General features: G+C 47.1%; 1 protein-coding gene across 2 annotated transcripts in view; it reads left to right on the top strand.

Moving 5' to 3' along the window:
* Positions 1-13220: 13220 nt before the first annotated feature.
* LRP11 (LDL receptor related protein 11) overlaps positions 13221-23714 on the top strand; it is a 42245-nt gene continuing 31751 nt past the window's right edge. The window contains exons 1-2 of one of the 2 annotated variants that reach the window (XM_054023564.1): positions 13221-13795; positions 21691-21848. In XM_054023564.1, the coding sequence (XP_053879539.1) occupies positions 13267-13795; positions 21691-21848 (687 nt within the window). In that variant the 5' untranslated portion in view covers positions 13221-13266. The remainder of the gene's footprint in view (positions 13796-21690; positions 21849-23714) is intronic. The other variant, XM_054023563.1, reaches the window with a different exon arrangement.

Consider the following 23714-nt stretch of genomic DNA (forward strand, 5'->3'; position numbering starts at 1 on the left):
ACAAAACAACAACAAAAACCCAAACTAAACACCGCCTGCTGTTTCTACAGCACAAACATTACAGCATGATGCTAGTGAGAATCAGAAAGTGAAAATTTAGTAGAAAATGACAAAACACAGAAGGTATCTAACTCACTCCTCTATTAACACTGCTCTAATCCCTAAATTTCAGTCTAAACTCACTAATTGTTGTTGCATATCTTGAGTCTGGATCTCAGTACCATCAGACTAAGGCCATGTCCTCATTACAAAGTTTTGCTGCCTCAAGTTACATCAGATACAGCTGCTGTAGTTAGCAAATTACTTGTGAAGGTGGTGGTGCACACTTGGCTCTTTGCATTGGCACAGCGTGTACTCACCATGAGTGCTTGTGTCAAGCACAGAACAATGCACCATGGGTAGGTATCCCAGTGTGCAACCCGCCACCATTCAGGGCATTGTCTTTTGGCAATGCATGTTAGGTCAGAAACAACTCATGCAGAGGTGACTGGGATTAAGGGGTCAACTTCCCATAATGCAATGTCTTCCATCCTATATCATCATCTCTGTCCCATAATTTTGGGCCTATTTCAATTGCTCTTGAACCCAGAAGGCTTGTCACTTCCCGCCCTCTCCACCAGAAGCATGGCGTCTGCACAGTTCTACACTGTTGTTGTGAGTTTCACATATAGGACGTACGATCTTCCTGTATTTGCAGAGCCGCAAGAAGAACATGGTGATTTCCTGGCGGTCAGTTTACTGTGGGACATAGCAAGAACCAGTTCAAGACTGTTGTTAGCATTCACAAAGCAGCTGCAAATGGTGGAGCACTGCTTCTGGATCTGAGAAATGAGCACTGACTGGTGGGATCACATCACCTTTGCATGGTGTGTGTGTGTGTGTGTGTGTGTGCGCGCGCGCGCACACACGCGCCCTCAATATATGTTCCATTCTATGCATCCAAAGAAGTGGGCTCTAGCCCATGAAAGCTTAGACTAACAAATTTATTTGAGCATAAGGTGCCACAAGTACTCCTGTTCTTTTTGAATATTAGGATGAAGAGCAGTGGCTGCAGAACTTTTGGATGTGCAAGGCTACAGTGCTGGATCTGTGTGCCAACCTCAGCCCAGCCATCTGATGCAGAGACAACAAACTGAGAGCTGCCCTGACAGTGAAGAAGCAAGTGGCAATCACACTGTGGATTGCAACACCAGGTTGCTACCAGTCAGTGGGAAACCATTTTGGAGTCAGGAAAATCCACCCTGGGGGCCATTGTCATGCAAGTGTGCAGGGCCATTAATTGGCTCCTGCTATGTAGGACTGACTCTTGACAATATGCAGGATGTACAGTGGATGGCTTTGCAGCTATGGGGTTCCAAAACTGCACTGGACCAATAGATGGCACACATGCCTATTTTGGCCCCAGAGCACCTTGCCACAGAATAGATCAATGGAAAGAACTACTTTTCTATGGTTTTGCAAGCACTAGTGGATCACTGGGGATGCTTCCCTGCCATCAGCATTAGCTGGTCAGGGAAGGTGCGTGATGCTCACATCTTTAAGAACACAGGCCTGTTCAAAAAGCGACACAGAGGGACCTTCTTTCCAGACCAATGGATCACCATTGGCAATGTTGAAGTGACAATTATGATCCTGGGGATCCAGCCTGCCCCTTATTCCCCTGGCTGATGAAACCATACACTGGCCACCTCATCAACACCAAGGAAAAATATTTGCCCTCCACTCCCTCTGTTCAAGGTCTGATGTAGCACTGGCTTGCAGAACATGTCCTCCTGCATACTCTTTTTTTCCTCTCCTCTATCTGGGAGAATCGTTCCACTGGTGGCTGCAGTGGCCATAGCTAGAGATAAAACTCACAAAGGTCAGTATAGTAGTAATGGAAAACAAAACTTAACACTCAAAACACCCTCCATTCCCTTGCTCCCCTAAAGGGGGAACAAGACAAGCTAATTGACACTCCTGCTTTGGAGTTCATGGTTTCCAGCGCCATGCTCAGCTCAACCCATGGTGGCTATGACCCACTGGATTAGAGAAACAAGGAAAATACTTGGTTGCAGGAAACTATGAGTATAGGGCAATGGCACTGAATACTGGCACAGTCTTCCACAGGCAGTGGTTTTAGCTGATCTCACTCCTGAAGGTAATAAAAAGACACAGAAAGCAGAGCTGCTGCTGGCATCCTGAAGCTGCCCAGGCCCGTACACCACTAGCCTGTTTACTGCAATGGTGCCTGACAAGTTATTGCTGACTTACGTGGGAAAGTGTCCTACCTGAGAGGACGAAATAAGGCTGCCATGCCGCGAAACCTTCAGTAGAGGATTGTAGAGTACCTCCATGGAAGGTTCATTAGGATCTCTCAGGAGGATTCAAGGGACATTCCTGTGCACATAAACTGTGCCACATGCCCCATCCCCGCCTAACTCTAGAGGGGAATGAAAAGCAGATAGTATCTCTATATCTTTGTTGTACCATTACTACTACTACTACGGAGTAAATTAATGAAACGGCAGTAGCTGTGGCCTGTTAATTTGGAGGCACCAACACTGTAATGGAAAATTTCACATTTACCTCAGGTTTCTTTCCCTGCATCAAGCTCACCATGCCCAGCTGCTGGGACTGACTGGACTGCAGTAGAGTCAAGAACAGGTCCTGGCTCATGGCATAGCTGGATACCCCAGTCACCTGTCCCCCATCCTCCTCCTCCTCCACCACCTGCTGTTCACAGCAGGTGCCTGCAACTCAATATCCTCAGAAGTAGCCGCAGTGGTGTGCAGGGTGGTGGTGGAGTCTGCACCAAGTATTGCATGCAGCTCATTATAAAAGTGGCAAGTCTGCAGCTCAGCCCTGGATTGACTGTTGGTCCCCCTGGCCTTCTGGCATGCCTGCTGCAGCTCCTGGGCTTTCACATGGCACTGCTGCTGGTCCAGTTGTGTCCCTACTCCTGCATCCCCCAAGCAATCTGCTCATAGATGTCAATATTTCTATGGCTGGTTCAGAGCTGTGCAGGCACAGCCTCTTCTCCCCTTAGGCCCAGGAAATCCAATCTCCTGTCTACTCCAGGCTGGAGCGCAACTGGAGCCTGTAGCCAGCATGGTCAGCTGGGTAGTTGCACACAAAAATGGAGAGCAGATAGAGGTGTGCTCGCTAAGCAGGGCAACCAGGAAAAGGCATTTCAAAAATTCAGGGCTTTAAAGGAGTGGGGGCTTCTGGTCTATGTGGCCCCCTCAGCAGTGGAGTTCACCATTCTGAACAGAGTGGTGACTGTGGGACATTATGGGACAGCTGCTGGAAGACTGCTAGGGGTGATATAGGTAAAGCAGCATCTACACTCACACTGTGTCAAACTACATACATCGACCATAGCTCAATGCTCCTCAGGAGGTGGTGTTAATATGTTGGCATAACGGGGCACTTACATCAGCAGGAGACAAATTTTAGTGCAAACACATGAACAGCTAGGATGATGCCAGGTGGTTTATGCTGACCTAACTTTGTAGTGTAGACCAGGAGTGAAGCTCCACCTTACAAAGAGAATGTTATCACTGCAATTTATACTTGGGCAAGTTCTTCAAACCAGCTATCAACCACCACCAGTCCTCTTCCAGCAGGTAGGAAGATTCACATTTTTCATGTGGGTGGTTAGCTGACACACTCACAAACAAGTTAAACAAATTTTCTCTTCTCTAAGCACAGAACCATGCAGATGACAGATTTTATGTACAGAAGATTTATGCAGTGTATTTACTGTTCAGAGCATTTTGAAGATACAGCATGAAAAGGAAGGCATTTATTTTTAGAATACATTTTCAAACAAAAATAGAAGAGTTAGTCTTAAAGAAGGGTGTTCATATCCTACTCAGGGCTCCCATATTTATGTTGTCCTGTGAAATTTGACCATGACCAGAAGGGAAGTAAATTGACAAGTTTCCTAAAATATGAACATTCATGAGTTCCCAAATAGACTACACCTCTACTCTGATATAAAGCAACCCGATAGAACACAAATTCTGATATAACGTGGTAAAGCAGTGCTGGGGGAGGGGGGCTGAGCTGTGCACTCCAGCGGTTCAAAGCAGATTCGCAGTGTGGCTCCCAAAGCAACTGGCACACCCCTCTGACAGCGACTCCTAGCCGGGGGGCGCAGGTCTCTGTGATCCTGCCCACAGGCACCGCCACCACAGCTCCCATTGGCTGCAGTTCCTTGCCAATGGGAGCTGCGGAGTTGGTGCTTGGGGCGGGAGCAATGGTCAGAGAGACACCCCCAGGGGCCAAAGGGACATGCTGGCCGCTTCCAGGAGCGGCACAGCACAGAGTGAGGGAGGCAGCATGGGCAGGAAGCCGCCTTAGCCCTGCTGTGCTGCTGGCGGCACATCTCTGTGGGCCCCTGAGGGGGGGGAGGAAGAAGGGTAGCGGGTCTCTGCACTGCCTGGGGCGGGGGCAGTGCGCAGAGCCGCCTCCCCCACCCCCGCCAGGGGCATGCAGAGATATGCCAGGCCAGCTGCTTCTGGGAGCGGCGTGGGGCCACTGGCCACGGAATGCAGCAGCCTGCCTGAGCCCTGCTGCTCATCAAGTTATCAGATGAGATTTGCCCTGCATTTTGGGGGCCTCCCGTCATTAGGGGCCCTGTGCCACCTCATGGTTTGTTTCATGGTAAAGCCACCTCTGAGTCAGTTATTTATATTTAATGATCAAATGCATTGTCTAACCATCCATCATTTGAAAGAGAAAACTAGTATTCTTTCAAACTATTCCAATTTCTCATGAAGCACCTGCACTAACAATAAACTCAGGTACATGCAGGTAGCATTAAAAAAACCCCAAGAAATCCATACAAATACCTTTATCAATCTCCAACATCCTTCTTGACATACACACACTGTTTTATAATCATGTCAGTGACAGATATGAAGAGGATACCTTCAATTAAATTGACCAAATTGTAAAAATATGCATCTTTATAACCGAGAAAAAAGGACCTGTGGTATTCACAATAATGAATCAGTAAAAAGGACAGGAATTGAAACTTACAAAATATTCAGCCACACTCAGGCATTAACAAAAAAATGATATTCATAAGTAATAAACTGCTGCCACCTTCTGAATAAAACTCAGATTTACCATAAATGGAACCATCAATGGGATCAGGTTTTCATCCCAAGGGGACAATTCTCCCTTCTGGAACTTGGTACAGGAATAGAAAAAGCCCAAAGTGGCTTTAAGTCATTTTTTACTCCCTCATATTCTTGGTGTCCAAGGCAAAACAGGGCCCCAAACAGGAATCCAAGTAGCCTCAGAGCTCAGAGGCAGAGCTCCTCAAGTTAACACTCTGCTGCAGTGGGCCCTTAGGGTCTAGCCACAAAATTCAGGTGCAGATCTTGGTTTGGATTCCAAATGCTCCGATTCCCTCCCCTAAATAATATGGGGCTGTTAGTTTGATGACTCTTTATAAAGAAAATGTGCTTGGTTTATTATTGATGAAAGCCCTGGAGACTGAGATAATCTATTCACAGAACTAATACAGCACAGGCAGAGGCAATTAGAAGCTTCCCTACATTGCCCTGCTGACAAGCCATCAACCCTGACCTGGAGGGACCCACTTATGGTGATTAGTGGCCTATTCACTCCATGCCTTCTTTTCTGAGTTTGACATTACCCATAATGTAACTCATGATTGTTAATTATGGAGGTTCTACCAACACAATATCATTATGCTTATGATTTATTTATATTACAGTAGCACCTAGGAGCATTAGTCATGGACCAGGATCCCATTGTGCTAGGCGCTGTACAAACATGGAATAAAGAGAGGATCCCTGCCCCAAGGAGCTTACAATCTAAGTTTAAGACTGGAGACAGGGTTACAGACAGGCCCACAAGCGAGTATGAGGAAACAATGAGACAATTTTGCTGAGTATGATAGGCTGTGATCTGAGCACATTGATCTAATCATTGTAAAGATTTTTTTTAGGCAGCACAACAAAAGTGTTTTATAGAATGGAGTCAGCTTTGCAGATGTTTACTGGGAGCATCTCCCAAGGAAGAGGGGCAGCCTGGAGAAAAGCATAAAGGTTTGAAAATTTAATGACTAGGTGATGGGCATCATAGGTTGATTGGAAATGGGAGTCAACATCTCAACAATGAATGAGAGATGACATGTAGGGTGGGGATAGGCTGTGAAGGGCCTTGAAAGTGAAGACAAGCAGCTTATGTTTGCTGTGATGTAGAAGGAGGAACCAGTGGACAGATGCAAAGAGTGGGTGACATGCTCAAAGCGATGGGCTAGGAAAATGATCTTAGCAGCAGCATTTTGTTGCTGGGACAAAATCCACATTTATCTAGGCCAGAGAGAAGGATGTTGCAGTAATCAAGATGTGAGATGGTGATGAGAGCTTGGATGAGTGTGGGTGGATAGGAAAGGCTGAATCTTAGAAATATTGTGCAAAAAGAATCTGCCAGATTTAGATGTAGCCTGGATGTGAGGACCTAAAGAGAGGTCTGAGTTGAAAAAAAAGCTTCCAAGTTACAGATCTGAGTGACAGGCAGGATGGTGGGGCTGTTCAGTGATTGAGAAAGGATGTGGAAGGAAGTCTTAAGGGGAAACATTAAGAGCTCTGTTTTAGCCATCTTGAGCTGGAGCCATGTTCATATCCATGAAGACTTGTCAGAGATACAGGCTGAGATTTTAGTTTGGACTGAAGGAGACAGGTCTGGAATAACAAGATAGATCTGACAGTCATCAGCACACAGATGAGAGTTAATTTGTGCTCATGGATTAAATTACCCATTGAAAGGATTTAGACAAAGAAGAGAAGAGGACCAAGGACTGAACCCCATGCAAGCCAATAGTATCACAGGAGCCAAAGGAGGACAAGATTTCAAGAAGAAGAGTATGATCAACATTGTTGAAGGCAGCTTACACGTCAAAGAGGAGTACTGGTTCTTTGCTTTGGCTGGGAAGAAGTCTTTAGAGATTTGGTGATAGCAGTTTCAGTGGAGTGCAACAGGTGGAAGCTGGCTTGGAGATAGTCTAAAATGAAATTGGAGGGGAGGAACTGCAGATGGCCATTGCAGACAGTGCATTCAGTCACCATGCACAAAGTGGCCCCAAAGTGGGGTAAGTGTGGACACTGGCTCCTTGGGGATGCTTAAGTCATGTGATCAATCACCACCTCCCAATATTCGATACGGTTACATAACCAACCACTGCTCTTCAAAGAGAGCGGCCAATAAATCCCTAGAGCCAAATCCAACAGCCAATCAGTGTTAGCTATCCCCAGCTCTGCAGCCTGGTATTCACATCTGACAGCCAATCATTGCCCATACCCCAAAAGTGAATCACATCCTGGCTAGCCTGACCCAGCAGACCAATCAAGCAGAATACATGCTGGGATAAGCCCCTCCCCCTAGATCAGTGATTCACAAACTTTAACAACCTGTGAACCCCTTTCACTAAAATGTCAAGTCTCACGAACCCCCTCTTAAAATTAATATTTCCAGGGATTCTCCTTTACCTGAGTATAAATTATAAAAGCAGTGATCTTGGAAATACACAATTTGTTTTTATGACATGCTTATTACACACTATTATTTATCATTACAGTATTTTGATTACATTATGGAAACGGCAACACTCTCCCAAGATCTCACTTTCATAGCTTGTATCACTTTGAATAAGCCTGTTGTAAGATAAGGTTCCTATGTTTCATCAAGGAGTATCAGATGTGAAACAGCATGAAGGTCTTTAAGAAGCCAACTCTCAGTTTCTCCTACACAAGCATTCAGGTCTTGAGCAGTCCAGGCAAACAGCGCACTTTACAAACCTTAAACTTGTTCTTCATAATCATTTTTAAAACAATACTAGCTGCCTATTTACTTTTAAAAACAGCAAAAAATATCCACCTCCCTTTCCATTTCTTATAAGGAGTTTTGAAGTTTAAGTCTCCTCAGTGGGATAGATATGCTTGCTTTGATCTGCTTTGCTCTTTGAAGTCCAGGAGCTCCAGGCCCCGTGCTGCCTGGGGTCCCTAGGGACAGCTCTGTCTGCTATTAGGGACTTTTTTCCTGAGAACCCTCTAACATTTTGTTCATGAACCCCAGTTTGGGAACCACTGCCCTAGATGGTCAGGGAGCCCTGTGATGGGCCTAGGCCAGCGCTTCTCAAACTATAGGGTGGGCCTCCCAAGGGAGGCGCAGGAATGTTAAGGGAGGAGCAAGCTGTGTGCCTTTTTTATTTTAAGAGCTCCATCAGCCCCGGGAGGCTGGGGCTCATGCAAAAGGGCTGTGCATACCCAGGAGACCGTGATAAAGGGAACAGCTGGAGCCCCGCTGCTCGGGCTCTCCATCCACCTCCCCTCCCCCTATCATTGGGAGGCAGCCCAGGCTGGGGCTCTCCTTCCTCCACTCAATCCCTCACCAGGAGGCAGCCTGGGCTCAGACTTTACTGTCTCCTCTCCCCCCCTCACCTGGAGGTAGTGGAGCTCCGTCTGTCTACCCTGAGGTGGCAGCAGCAGCGCAGAAGTAAGGGTGGCAATGGGGCACCAAGTCTGCTGTGAAAAGTGATATGGACAAATATCACTTATCATATTGTCTCCCTTCTGTGCTGATGCTGGCACGGCGCTGCCTTCAGAGCTGGGCACCCAGCCAACAGCCGCTGCTGCTCTCCACTCTGCCTTCAGAGCTGGGTGGCAGTATATGTATTTGTGGGGAGTGAGGTGGGACATAAACAACTACAGACACAAAGAAGGGGGCCAGATCAAATAAGTTTGAGAACCACTGGCCTAGGCAGATAGTAGCAAAACCCCACCTCCCAGTGATGCATGTTCGCAGGGGAAGGGATCAGGCATTCCTATACCTTCAGATTTAGGACTACACTTCTAATCAAGGTTGGATATTTTTAGGATGGGAGAAACTGAAGCATGCTTGAAATGTAAGGGGAAGAGCCAGAGGGAAATGAGAAATTAAAGAGAAGACTAAGGGAAGGGGATGAGAGTGGGCATGAGGGAGCTCAAGAGACAGATTGGAATGGGATCACTCTGACAAAAAGAATTAGAGGAGGAGAGCAGATGAGAAACTTCTGTGTCTGTGACAGGGGAGAAGTAGGAGATAGTTGTTCGGTGGGGGAGGGAGAAGGGAAGGCATGATGAGGAGATGGGGAAAGTAGTATCATATTTTGTCAATTTTCTCAAGGAAGAAATCAAAGATCTTGTGCCGAGAGAGAAGTGGAGGCAGGAGTATAGGAGAGTTTGAAATATGAGTCAAAGGTGGCAAACTAGTGGCTGGAATTATGCATATGGGTTTCAATTAAACTGGAGATGTAGAGCTGTTTAGTAAGGAAGATGGCAGAACTGGAGGACAAGAATATGAATTTGTAGTTGTAACCCTTCTGCCAGGCCAAGTTGATAGCAGCAAGGGCCGGGTTCAGTACATAGGGGTCCCTTCCCAACAGCGTGACACAGAACCAGCTCGAGCCCCCACCCAGTGACCTGGGAAAATCTTACACACACCCCTAGGCGCCTCGAAGAGGCAATATTGCCCCTCTCGCAAGCACAGAGCCTCGGTGTAGCAGAAAATGTTTAATAACATGAGGTAAACGACATAGCATTAAGTTGGGAAAACACCACAACTAGAGTTCATAGACCAAACCATGAGCGAAGACCCACCCCAGCAAATTGGGCCGTGTCCTCTCCTGTTGGTTCTTGAAACCAGCGACCCAAGAATCACCAAAGTCCCAAAAGTCCACCAATCCCAAAGTCTCTTGGGTCCAGTAACCCAAGAATCACAAAAGTCCCAAAAGTTTGACAACCCCCCAAAGTCTCTGTCCCTGATCCGTGCAGCCCGGGGGGATGAGCAAGGTGTTAAGGGGCACCTTACGTGATCCGAGCCCAACTGGCTGCTTCTCCGTGGGGTTCCACCGCAGCCTTCACCACAAACTGCTCCACTCCACCCGCAGTCCCACTCCTCCCGTCCCACAAACTGCTCTGGCAGCTGCTCCGCTCCGCTCACTGACCTGTGAGCCGCTCCGCTCCGTTGCGGCCCTCCCTTGGGCCGCTCCCACAAGGCTCTGCTCTGCTAGCTGCTCCTCCAGCCACTCCGCTCACCGACCTGTGAGCCGCTCCGCTTGCCCCACTAAGCTAAGTTAGCTTAGCTATGGCTTCAGGCTCCCCCACTAGTTAACACAGCCTCAGTGATCTCAGCTCTTAAATAGCTTTAGCTCTTTTGTGATTTCAGCTCTTAGTGATTTCAGCTAGTAGTAGGGGAGCCCCAGTGCTGGTGCACTATTGGCCCAAAGTGAACTCAACTCAGCAGTCTGTAACTAGACTCCTAAGGGAATCAAAGTTAGCTCTTACATTCAACAGTGGCGAGAGGAGGAGGTGCAATTGGTGTTTCAGGCCCCCAAAAGGGACCCACACCACCAGGTACCAATACCTGCCCCCAACCTCTCTCAATTCACTGGGTTTTGTAACCCATGCCCCTTGACAAGCAAATGCTACTTAGGTAATGGTGAATGACTCACTCAGTCCTTCTGTCATACAACAGTTCCACTGGCCTTGATTCACAGAATCAGGGTAACAAAACTTTATTCTTCCTGCCCCAATAACAGAGAGACTGGGGATCCCACACCAGCCGAAGTAACCACTTTGAGTTGTTGTTGTCCCAGGCTAGGCGAGTGGGTGTGCCTATGCAAACAAGATCAGCCCCTGGAGTTCTTTTCCACACTCGCCATAATTCACCACCAGATGTCAGGGTAGAGCTCATCCTGACTCTGCTTACATAGTGGAGGAAGCCAGCCTGGGCACAGAATTTTTGTCAAAGACATTCCATAGCATGAGATGGAGGTGAGCAAGGGTTGGGTGGTCTTAGGGCAGATCTTGCAATGGGAGATAGAGAAAAAGAGAATCAAGAGTCAATTGTGCTTTATCTACCATGGGAGTGCACCCACCTGAGATTAAATGTGACAAATTTAAGAGCACATGACTTTAGATGGAAGTTTAGAACAGGAAGTGAAGTAGAATCCCTGTAAGGGGTCAGACTCACCCCTGCAGCACCTCCTCACTGGTCTCTTCCAGGAATTAGCTCTTCAACCCAGGAGCACCCTCTGCAGGCTGGTGATCTGCCTTGCCACTGGCCCCATGTCCCTCCCAGGACCCCAGTGCCCCTTTCTCTGGGTGCTGCCCCTGGCAGTACCCACACACTCTAGGTCTCCCCTCCCAAGGGAGCCCCCACCCACTAACCCCCCCTCACCTCAGTGTAAGGCTATTGCCAATCACCATCTAGCCCCCACTCCCTGGGGCAGACTGCAGTATCAGCCACTCATCACAGGCAAGGTTGGGTTTGGACCTGCTGCCTTTGCCTACCCCTGGGCTGCCCTCTTCAACCCCCAGTACCTGTTGGCCCAATACTAGGCCACAGCCTGGGGCTTTCCAGGCTGGAGCACCCCAGCGCCTCTGCCTTTCCCCAGCCCTGCTCAACTCACATACCCAGTCTCTAGCTCCCTACAGCCAGGCCCTTCTCTCTCTCTGAATGCAGAGCATGAATGTCTTCTTGCCTTTATAGGGCCAGCTGGGCTCTGATTGGGGCGTGGCCCAGCTGCAGCTGCTTCCCCCAAACAGCCCAGGTCTTTCCTTCCACTGCCCCAGCCCTCTGCAGGGCTGGCTTTAACCCTTTCCAGGCAGGAGCAGGTGACCACCCCGCTACAATCCCACATCCAATAAAAGGACTCTTCACATTTTTTAGTCACTTTGAGGTAGGTACAGTTGGAGCTACATTTCTCCCATTTCTATAGCACCTTTCAGCAAAGGCTCTCAAAGCTCTTTTCTGATCTTCAGGCTCATATTACACACAGATATAAATAAATAAATAGCTGCTGTAGCCGCGGAGTGAAGCGGCAGATGGCGCGGCCGGTGCAGTTGAAGAGGTAGCAGCTCAGTGCTACATAAATCCCTGGTACACCCACATCTTGAATACTCCGTGCAGATGTGGTTGCCCCATCTCAAAAAAGATATATTGGAATTGGAAAAGGTTCAGAAAAGGGCAACAAAAATGATTAGAGGTATGGAACGGCTGCCATATGAGGAAAGATTAATAAGAATGGGACTTTTCAGCTTGGAAAAGAGATGACTAAAGAGGGATATAATAGAAGTGTATAAAATCATGACTGGTGTGGAGAAAGTGATTCTTCTAAGTGTTATTTACTCCTCATAACACAAGAACTAGGGGTCAACAAATTAAATTAATAGGCAGCAGGTTTAAAACAAAGAAAAGGAAGTATTTTTTCACACAATGCACAGTCAACCTGTGGAACTCCTTATCAGAGGATGTTGTGAAGGCCAAGACTATAACAGGGTTCAGAAAAGACCTAGATAAGTTCATGGAGGATAGGTCCATCAATGGTTATTAGCCAGGATGGGCAGGAATGGTGTTGCTAGCCTCTGTTTGCCAGAAGCTGGGAATGGGCAACAGGGAATAGATCACTTGATGATTACCTGTTCTGTTCCTCTGGGGCACCTGGCATTGGCCACTGTTGGCAGACAGGACACTGGGCTAGATGGACCTTTGGTCTGACCCAGTATGGCCGTTCTTATGTATTGTGCTTTTCCTTCATAGCTCTCTAAGTGCATCACAGAGGAAGGCAAGTATCTTTATCCCTGTTTGACAGATGGAGAAAACAAGGTGCAGAGAGATGAAGTGACTGGTCCGTGGTCACAGAAGCAGAGCTGGGACCAGAGCCCAGGTGGCTGGGACTCAGCACGGTGCTCTGCCTGCCTATACCAGGCCTCGCTATGACACAGAGGGAAAAGGATCACATACAGTCCGCCCCTGTGTCAGTGGGACAACCCCTCGGACCCTCATAGGGGCCGGCTGAGGGTAATGCTGGGGGAAGAGGCGGGGGGGATCGACACTAGAGGCGGGGCGGAGGATCCGCAGTAAGCAGGACGTGGAAAGGGGCGGGATGGGGCCCAGCTGGTGGGCGGGGCCTACTCTGGCCCCGCCCCAGGCCCGGCGGGTGGGCGGGGCTCCCGGAGCTGTCCAGGGACGCTGGTGCTGAGCCGGCTCCGGCGCTGCTCGCCCCTTGATTCTGCGGCATCCGGCTCCTCCCCGCGCACCCCGGGCGGGCCGGGCCGGGCCATGCCGCCGTCTCCCGCCGCCGGGGAGCCCGCCCCAGCGCGTTAAGCCGCCAACTCCCGCTCGGGCCCGGCCCCGCGCCTGCCCGCCGGGCTGCAGCGGCGGGTGACTGCGGCAGGCGGGCCCTCTTCGCTTCGCCCCGCCATGGCCTCCCGGCTGCTGCGGCTGCTGCTGCTGGCGGCGCTGTGCGGCCGGGCCCCGGGCGGGGAGGTGGCGGCGCCGCTGGCCGAGCTGCGCTCGCAGATCTCGGGCGTGGAGTCGCTGCTGGAGGAGTTCCGCCGCCAGCTGCAGCCGGACGAGGCCGGCGGGGGCCGCTGCCGGGGCGGCGCCTTCTCCGCCCGGCCCGACGCCATCATCCGCACCAAGGACTCGCTGGCGGCGGGCGCCACCTTCCTGCGGGCGCCGGCCGCCGTGGCGGGCTGGAGGCAGTGCCTGCAGGCCTGCTGCGCCGAGCCGCGCTGCTCGCTGGCCGTGGTGCAGCGAGCCCGGCCCCCGGGCGAGCCGGCGGCGCTGAGCTGCTACCTCTTCAACTGCACCTACCGCGGCCGCGCCGTCTGCCGCTTCGCTCCGCACCGCGGCTACAGCAGCTACAGCCTGGGGCCCGCCAACCTCACCCAGCTGCTCGCCCACGGCCCCCGCGGGAGCCCGCTCCCCGCCCTCACCCAGGCAGCAGGTAAGGGGCCAAAGCACAGGGGGTATCGCTGCTTACATTGGGCTGGTGTGTGTAACACTGTGCTGGGGCCCCTCGGCGAGCTGGAGAGTTTGGGGTATAGGCTGGACAAGTTAAGGTGCTGGTCTAGGTTGGTTCGGTCCTGGGGACGAGATGGGCGCTTGAGCTCCCTACATTTCTACCATTACAGCAGCTCTCAGCCATCCCCCGCTTCCGGTCCCCGCCGACCCCCCCATCAGGGTCCGGTTGTGCCAGACCTGCAACGAGACAATGGCTCTGTCCTAAAGAGTTTACATTGGCAGCACTGCCTGTGCCTGCTCACCTTAGCTGGCTGTTCACAGGGACAATAAGGCCAGAACCTTTCCAGAGAATTCAAGCTGCTGTTGTCTGATAAGCAGAGGGTTGGGCAATCTGTTAGGGGGATGAGTGTGATATAAAAGCTCCCAGGGCAGCTTTTTAAATAGCACAGTTTTGTCACTGTTTATAAAAGAGTTTAAATAAACAGGAGACTCAGAGGTGGCTTGTTTTATATGTAATGTGGTTAATAAACCAACAAACAGATTGCAAGGAGCTATAGGATAGTTCTTGGTTGTGGTACTAATTGCACCTCTCTTTTTCTGAGAATTTTACAGGAGATGTTGTTGGCTCTGCGTCTACATATGAAGCAGCTAATCGTAATTGTTTTGTCCCATATGTAGAACAGTCTCATTGAAGGGTCAGTTCTTCAAGGTGCTAAGCACCTCAACTCTTACTTAAATCACTCAGTAAGCCTGGGCACATGGGCCCCAATTCAGCAAGGTACTTGAGCATGTGGCTTCCTTCAAGTCTTGATTAGTCCCACTGACATAGCCGTATTAGTGAGATCACACTTAATTCCATGGCTGTTGTTACTTTGGTGATATCATAAATAGATACCAAGGTAAGGGAAGAGAGTTTGTGGGAGAAAAAGATCCTTATTATATACAAACTCTGGGTAAAATCCTGAACTTACTTATTCACATGACTAAAGTTACTCAGATGAATAGTTCTATTGAAGTCAGTGGAACAACTGAGCAACTTTACTCATGTGTGTAGGTGTTTGCATGATGTGGCCCATTCTGCAGTAATTATGAGTATGAGGAAAATAAACTTTGTAGCTTTGCCTCAATATGAAGGTTGGTACCCAATATTCAAGATGGCAGTTCAGTGAAGAGCTAACGAATTGGGTTAAAACATTCATGAGCCCAGCATTCCTTGCAAGAATAAAGTAGATTATCATATTTATATAGGGTCTTGTGTGGAATTGTGAGTCCTTAGCACATTTAAAATTCAGCCCCATAATGGTAGAATCTAGGATCGTAGAGTTTAAGGATTTGTACAGTGGCTGAGCAAGATAGACTTCACGCAAAAACAAAATTGTTAGAAAACACTTCTACAAAGCAAACCCAGGGAGGAAGATGACAGGGAACCAAACACTATTTTCTTCTGTTAGAGTTTTGCCTGCTTAAGAACTTCAGTGTCAGATCTTATAAGAGCAAAAAAAAGAGAAAGAGGCTCCACGGATAGCCTAGAGATAAATAAGCAGTATGGGTGGTACTCTTCATCTTGAATCAACCACATAAAGAGAAGCAGCTTCCAGAGCATCTCTGAAGCATAACACAGCGCAAGTAGTCCAAACAAATGAGATCTAGAAGAAAACATGTCTGAGGATCCAGCATTCAAGACTTGTTCTCTTCAGGATTCCTGACATCTGAAGCAAAGCTCTTTGACTCACTGCTTCACCCTCCTACAAATGTGACCTGTTATTAGAAAATAATATCTTAAAGGACAATCTATTAAGGTTAGTTATGGTTTCAGAACCTTTTGATGAAGTATAAATATTTCCTATACATCCTCTCAAGGAATTCAGTATATCTATCCAAGTAAACACTTAGTGTATGTGCATTATTGAGTAGCATGACATTTAAGTAACATGAAAACACCTAGTAATAGGTGTGAATGAAGAACTCTCAGAAAGCATCTAAGGCTATGTCTACACTACGGACCTTACAGCGGCACAGCTGTACTGCTGCAGCTGTGCTGCTGTAAGGTCTCCTGTGTAGCCTCTCTATGCCGGTGGGAGAGAGCTCTCATGCCGGTATAATTAAGCCACTCCCAATGGTGTAATTTAGAGCAGTTTTTTTCACACCCCTTACCAACAAAAGTTTTGCCGACAAACATGCTAGTGTAGACAAAGCCTAATACTATTTGCCCAACAGGACAGCCACTTGGGGTGGAGATTTTGGACCTGATTTTCGACCTGATTTTCCACTCTGTTGCACCAGTTTTATGCCACTACAACTTGATTGAAGCCAATGAATATTGAATAATGACTATTAGTTCAAAATTATAACTAATGTAGTTTCATGTAAAAGCAGCAAAGAGTCCTGTGGCACCTTATAGACTAACAGACGTATTGGAGCATGAGCTTTTGTGGGTGAATACCCACTTCATCGGATGCATGTAGTGGAAATTTCCAGAGGCAGGTATAAATGTGCAAGCAAGAGTGAGTCAGGCTAGAGATAACGAGGTTAGTTCAATCGGGGATGAGGCCCTCTTCTAGCAGTTGAGGTGTGAACACCAAGGAGGAGAAACTGCTTTTGTAGTTGGGTAGCCATTCACAGTCTTTGTTTAATCCTGAGCTGATGGTGTCAAATTTGCAGATGAACTGAAGCTCAGCAGTTTCTCTTTGAAGTCTGGTCCTGAAGTTTTTTTGCTGCAGGATGGCTACCTTTACATCTGCTATTGTGTGTCCGGGGAGATTGAAGTGTTCTCCTACAGGTTTTTGTATATTGCCATTCCTAATATCTGATTTGTGTCCATTTATCCTTTTACGTAGGGACTGTCCAGTTTGGCCGATGTACATAGCAGAGGGGCATTGTTGGCATATGATGGTGTATATTACATTGGTGGACGTGCAGGTGAATGAACCGGTGATGGTGTGGCTGATCTGGTTAGGTCCTGTGATGGTGTCGCTGGTGTAGATATGTGGGCAGAGTTGGCATCGAGGTTTGTTGCATGGATTGGTTCCTGAGTTAGAGTTACTATGGTGCGGTGTGTAGTTACTGGTGAGAATATGCTTAAGGTTGGTGGGTTGTCTGTGGGCGAGGACTGGCCTGCCACCCAAGGCCTGTGAAAGTGAGGGATCGTTGTCCAGGATGGGTTGTAGATCACTGATGATGCGTTGGAGAGGTTTTAGCTGGGGACTGTATGTGATGGTCAGTGGAGTTCTGTTGGTTTCTTTCTTGGGCTTGTCTTGCAGTAGGAGGCTTCTGGGTACACGTCTGGCTCTGTTGATCTGTTTCCTTATTTCCTCGTGCAGGTATCGTAGTTTTGAGAATGCTTGGTGAAGATTTTGTAGGTGTTGGTCTCTGTCTGAGGGGTTGGAGCAGATGCGGTTGTACCTCAGTGCTTGGCTGTAGACAATGGATCGTGTGGTGTGTCCAGGATGGAAGCTGGAGGCATAGCTGTCGGTGGGTTTTCGGTATAGGGTGGTGTTAATGTGACCGTCACTTATTTGCACCGTGGTGTCTAGGAAGTGGACCTCTTGTGTAGATTGGTCCAGGCTGAGGTTGATGGTGGGGTGGAAGCTGTTGAAATCGTGGTGGAATTTTTCCAGAGTCTCCTTCCCATGGGTCCAGATGATGAAGATGTCATCAATGTAGCGTAGATAGAGAAGGGGCGTGAGTGGACGAGAGCTGAGGAAGCGTTGTTCCAGGTCAGCCATAAAAATGTTGGCATATTGTGGGGTCATGCGGGTGCCCATAGCGGTGCCACTGGTCTGGAGGTATATCTTGTCATCAAATTTGAAATAGTTGTGTGTGAGGATAAAGTCACAGAGCTCAGCAACCAGTTGTGCTGTGGCATCATCAGGGATACTGTTCCTGACAGCTTGTATTCCATCTGTATGTGGGATGTTTGTGTAGAGCGCCTCTATATCCATGGTGGCTAGGATGGTGTTTTCTGGGAGGTCACCAATGCATTGTAGTTTTCTCAGGAAATCAGTGGTGTCACGGAGATAGCTGGGAGTGCTGGTGGCGTAGGGTCTGAGTAGAGAGTCCACATATCCAGACAGTCCTTCAGTGAGAGTGCCAATGCCCAAGATGATGGGGCGTCCAGGATTTCCGGGTTTGTGGATCTTGGGTAGTAGATAGAATAACCCCGGTCGGGGCTGTAAGGGTGTGTTGATTTGTTCCTGTGTTAGTGTAGGGAGTGTCCTGAGTAGATGGTGCAGTTTCTTAGTGTATTCCTCAGTGGGATCTAAGGGAAGTGGCCTGTAGAATTTGGTATTGGAGAGCTGTCTGGCAGCCTCCTTTTGGTAGTCAGACCTGTTCATGATGACAACAGCACCTCCTTTATCAGCCTCTTTGATTATAATGTCAGGTAGTTTCTGAGGCTGTGGATGGCATTGCGTTCTGCACGACTGAGGTTATGAGGCAAGCGATGTTGTTTTTCTACAATTTCTGCCTGTGCACGTCGGCGGAAGCATTCTATATATAGGTCCAGACTGTCATTTCGACCCTCAGGAGGAGTCCATGTGGAGTTCTTCTTCTTGTGCTGTTGGTGGGAGGGTATCTGTGTATCAGTGCGCTGTTCAGTGTTATCTTGAAAGTATTCTTTGAGTCGGAGACAGCAAAAGTAGGCTTCCAGATCGCCGCAGAACTGTATCATGTTTGTGGGGGTGGCAGGGCAGAAAGAGAGTCCCCGAGATAGGACAGACTCTTCTGCTGGGCTGAGTATGTAGTTGGATAGATTGATGATATTGCTGGGTGGGTTAGGGGTACCACTGTTGTGACCCCATGTGGCAGGTTTCATGATTAACTAATTTGTTTTAAATTGTTTTTCTATTAAAAAATCAATCTAAAATCTTTCTTAAAAGGTAACTGTCATGGTTAATGCAATTTTAATAGCAATATGAAAACTTAGATAAGTTGATCTCCAATTTATACTCTTCACCAGTTATATTTTTATGTCTTCTTTACCCCAGGATGTCTAATTAAGAAGGGCGTGATCTTGAACTCATTGAAGTAAAAATTTGTACCAGTAATGTCAGGCCTGCACTTGCTTCCATAGACATAATTTGCAAAACTTCCACTGAAATCAGTGGGAACAAAATTAGGCATATAATATCTGATCTAGTCTATACTTCCTCACAACCTATGTTTTTGCTCATGATTTTAGAATGAAGATAGAAATTTGTCTTCTGGCCCAAACCTGTGAGGTGCTCAGTGTCTTGCTATTACCTAGCCTCAATCTGCTTCTGTGTGGGTTGGCTGTGATATCATAAATGGGATTATAACTACTTAATACAATTAGGTAGGAGTTGAAGCAGAGCTGTGAGGCAGAAAGGCCATTTATTCAGATTTCTGTCAGCTATGACAGGAAAGAAAAACTGAAGATTGTTAAATTGAGGTCTAATGTGGTGCATGAAAATGAAGACATCTCTCCTCACATATCATGCTGTCACTGGCTTTACAATAATAAGCTTTACATTTCAAGATTTTTCCTCATACTAGAAACACAGTTTACCTATTCCTGTTCTGTGATGAATCCTGGGTTCAGAGCACATTGAATCTTCTTTTATCTACTTTTTTCATTTTCTTGAGATATATTTAAAAGATGTCTTTTAAAAAACAGCATCTTTATAATCCTAAAATATGGTGATCTCTAATGTTTCACTGTTAAATACTTTGAGTAATTTTCAGTAACCTCAACCTAAATTGTATTTGTAATTCTGAGAGCACCTATTGGCAGATTTAGACTTTTCAGTCCAATTGCATCCCTTGTGTAATTTCACTGAAGTCAGAGGAATTACAGTAGGCCCTCTGTTTTTACCTAATACAATATCCCAGTATATTAAGGTCCAGATTCTCCATGGTGTTACTCCAGCTGAATGGAGATGTAACTCCATGGACTCAATGGTTTTATATTAAAGTAAAACTAGAGTAACACAGTCTTGAATCTGGGCCTTCAAGAAAAAAATGTATTTACTGGGAGAAGGGCTTTGGAAAATTGAGTTTTGCTGGAAAGTTTTGATTTTTCCATCAGAAAATCATTCCCATCTCCACAGCTCCCTTGCTTCTAAACAGGTGGGCTGCTGGGAAGCCTGGCTCTGGAACAGCCTGCCTGGTAGGCTACCTCAGACGTGGGGATTCAGGCTCCTCAGCTCCAACGCAGCCCTCCAGGCAAAATGCTCCAGAGCTGTGGCTCCCAGGGCTTCTCGACTCCTTGGCGGCCCATCAGGTGGACTGCTCTGGAGCCAGGGCTTCCCGGGTCTCGGCTTCTCAGGAACCCAGATGACTCCCAAATTGTCTGGCTCCCTGCCGGGTAGGCTGAGAGGGTTCCACACCTCTCAGGGAGCCTTGGAAACATTTTGAAAATGTCAAGACAAAATGTCATTTCATCTCTGTAAAAATGAAATTTGGGCAATCCTGTTCTGTGGGAAACTTGATTTAAAAAAAAAAATTATTTTGTTTCAAAACAGAATGAATTTGGACTTTCCCCACAGAATGGGAATTCTCCAGTTTCTGGCCAGCTAGAGAAGGCAGTGAATGAGGCAGGGAACTGCAAGAAGTGAAAGAACAGTCCCATAGTTGGGGCACTTGAATGTTACCCTGGGCATTAGAATCTGTCCCTGCCTCTGCCACAGAATTCGTGTATGTTTCTGGGCAAGTCATCAAAACCACTGTTTTCTAAGATGCCTGCTGTTTACCTCATTTTCTGGATGCCCATCTTGAGAGCCTGGTGGCCTGATTTGCAGAAGTGCTGAGTGCTCACAACTGAAGTCAGTGGTAACTGTGCTTTGAACACAGAGTGCTATAAAATTCTAAATATTTTTAGATGTCCCAAGTTAATCGTTCAAAATTAGTGTTACTTTTCTGGCCTTAATTCCTCTGTGCTTCAGTTCCCCCATCTGTAAATTAGTGATAATATCACTTCACGAGATTGTTTGAAAATGAGTCAATTAATGTTTATAGAGTCCTCAGTTCCTAGAGTGATGCGTGCCATAAAAAGGCCACAAGGAAATTAATAATCCTGTATTCATTGTTGGATCTGGAAGATGTAAAGCCCTGGAACCACACATTGAATGTTGTGCATGTGTATTTTATATAAGATTTATGTTGGCATTGGTCCTCCTAAATTAAATAAAAACCACTTCCAGCCATCCTACTTGCTGTATAATTGTTTCAGCTGAAGCATCCCTGCTTGCAGCCGAGGTTTCATAACATGAAGATATACCAGTTTTCTTCCTGGCTGAAGCTGAGACATTATGCAGCAGTTTACCAGTATTGCCACTTAGACATAATTAAACTTCGCATTTAAAAGTTAAGGTGCATTAGGGTGACCAGATGTCCTGATTTTATAGGGACTGTCCCGATTTTTGGGTCTTTTTCTTATATAGGCTCCTATTATCCCCCACCCCCTGTCCCGATTTTTCACACTTGCTGTCTGGTCACCCTAAGATGCATGCTTCTGTCTCTCAAGATTCAAAAGGGCATGGCATTAGTTTACATTGTAAATGCTGTTTTAAAAGCCTCTGTGTGTGTTTTTAATTAATTAAATCTTAGCTTTTGGAGAACTTCCATGGATATTTTTTTCCTTCAGCCTATGATGTTAATTTGGATTGCTTATAATCATAAACTTCTGACAGAGCATGTTCAACTAACAAACACACTGAACTTATTTAATGTTGAACAGGCAAAAACATAGGAACTCAGATTTTGAGGGACAGGAAACTAACAGTGCTGAAAGCTGTGTTCTCAAATCGGCGAAAGGCAGAGTAATAAATCAATGTCTTACGTAGAATGTTTATTCCGTAGTTAGCTATGAACTATTCTGTTTCCTCTGATGAATAATTAAGCTATTTTATTTTTTTAAAGAAAATGACAAGCCTCCACACAGCAAGGCAGGACAAGATATTGTGCTGCAGTCACCAGTAGACTGGGTGATTTTGGATGGCCGAGAAAGCTTAGATGACCATGGAATCATACAGTATGAGTGGACTTTGCTGCAAGGTGACTCATCAGTTGATATAAAGGTACATATAGTATTGCATGCAAAAATCAGTTATTTGCCTGCTAATTGTATTCAGTTCAGTTGTAAATGTAGATGTTTAATGTCAGTCTATTCACATAGATGTGGTTCGTGATCAAGTTAGGATAAATAGTAAAAATGATTACAGACTCATTTTTCTGACTTGCCAGTAGTGATCAAGTTGTATAATTAATGGTATGAGAAATTAGTATCAAATAAGTAGATTAAAAAATTCTGTTAATATATTTATTCTCTCTTTTCCATACATGTTAGCTTCTTTTTCATGGCAGTTGTTCAGCTTCTAAGATCCAGGATAGGGGTACCTCAGTAACTTAGTTATTAAAGCAACAAGGTATTTTCACCAACAACTTATTGGAAGAGCTCAGAGAAGCTTGAAGGAAAGTCACACTAAGGACTATCTTCAGTAGGCCACACCAATCTTAAGAGACCGTATTAATTTATTCTGAAGGTTTCCAGTACAATTTTGTTTTGACTTGAAATTAAACGCCAAGGTAGGGATACCACATCCAGGCCCAACTCCTGAATACTGCCGTGGCAGCAAAAAGGGACCAGAAGAGACCCTTAGCTGGCTGGAGAGACTTCCCATGGGGCAGACAGTGCATAAGGTTGTAGTAGTGGCCTTACCCAGGACTCTTCACAAGTAGGCGCATAGGCAGAGGGATAGCTCAGTGGTTTGAGCATTGGCCTGCTAACCCCCAAGGTTGTAAGTTCGATTCTTGAGGGGGCCATTTAGGGGTCTGGGGCAAAAATCTGTCAGGGATGGTACTTGGTCCTGCTGCGAAGGCAGGGGATTGGACTCGATGACCTTTTAAGGTACCTTCCAGCTCTATGAGATAGGTATATCTTCATATTAAAAGGCATGCCTGAAACTCAGCCGAGGGGATGTCAGGGATAGGAGGGAATGGGCCACAGCACATAATGCTGCAGAGATACTGATCCCTGAAACAGCCCAGAATCAGGAGGCCACAAATGCCCCCTTAGCTAGGGTGACCAGACAGCAAGTATGAAAAATCGGGACAGGAGGTGGGGGGTAATCGGAGCCTATTTAAGAAAAAGACCCAAAAATCGGGACTGTCCCTATAAAATCGAGACATCTGGTTAGCCAACCCTGCCCCTGGGTTGCACTTGTGTGTGCTGTGCTGCACACAGTCAAATTCTCCTCAGTTAGACTGGAGCAAATCAGAACTAACTCTGTTGACTTCAGTGAAGTCACTCTCTATTTGAAATGGTGTAATTGAGAGCAGTATGTGGCCCCACAGCTGACAATCAGGCCTTGTCAACACTACAAAGTTTTGTCAGCAAAAGCTGCCTTTTGCCAACTAAATAAAACCACCTCAGTGAGAGGCATAAAGCCTTTTACTGCAAAGTTAAAGCGACAAAGCGTCAGTGTAGACACTGCTGTTTGTTTTGTTGATAGAACTGGCTTCCGCCAGTATCCCACAATGCCTGCCATGATGCTCTGCTCACTTTTTTGATCTCTGCTGCCCTGCAGGCATGCACTCCTCCCCTTTCAAAGCTCCGGGCAGGGGTGCTGGAACAATTTTTATAGAGGCGGTGCTGAGAACCATTGAACCAAATTGTAAACCCTGTATCTGATGGAAACCACTTAAGCCAGGGGGTGCAGCAGCAGCCCCAGCACCCCTAGTGCCAGCACCTATGGCTCCGGGAAGTATCTGACAGCTGAGCGTGCGGCTTCCTTTGGGGAACAAAGAGTAAACAAAGAGTAGCGTGGAATGCTCCTGTTCTGCCCTGCACTAGGAATACAGCGACAGGCAGACTGGTGCTGCAGGGAGGGGGCAGGGTACTGCTGTGCTGCTTTGACGTTCCTCAGCACGGAGAGCTCACAGAG

Source organism: Malaclemys terrapin, chromosome 3 (genome assembly GCF_027887155.1).
Source record: "Malaclemys terrapin pileata isolate rMalTer1 chromosome 3, rMalTer1.hap1, whole genome shotgun sequence".
In the NCBI taxonomy this organism is placed as follows: Eukaryota; Metazoa; Chordata; order Testudines; family Emydidae; genus Malaclemys; species Malaclemys terrapin.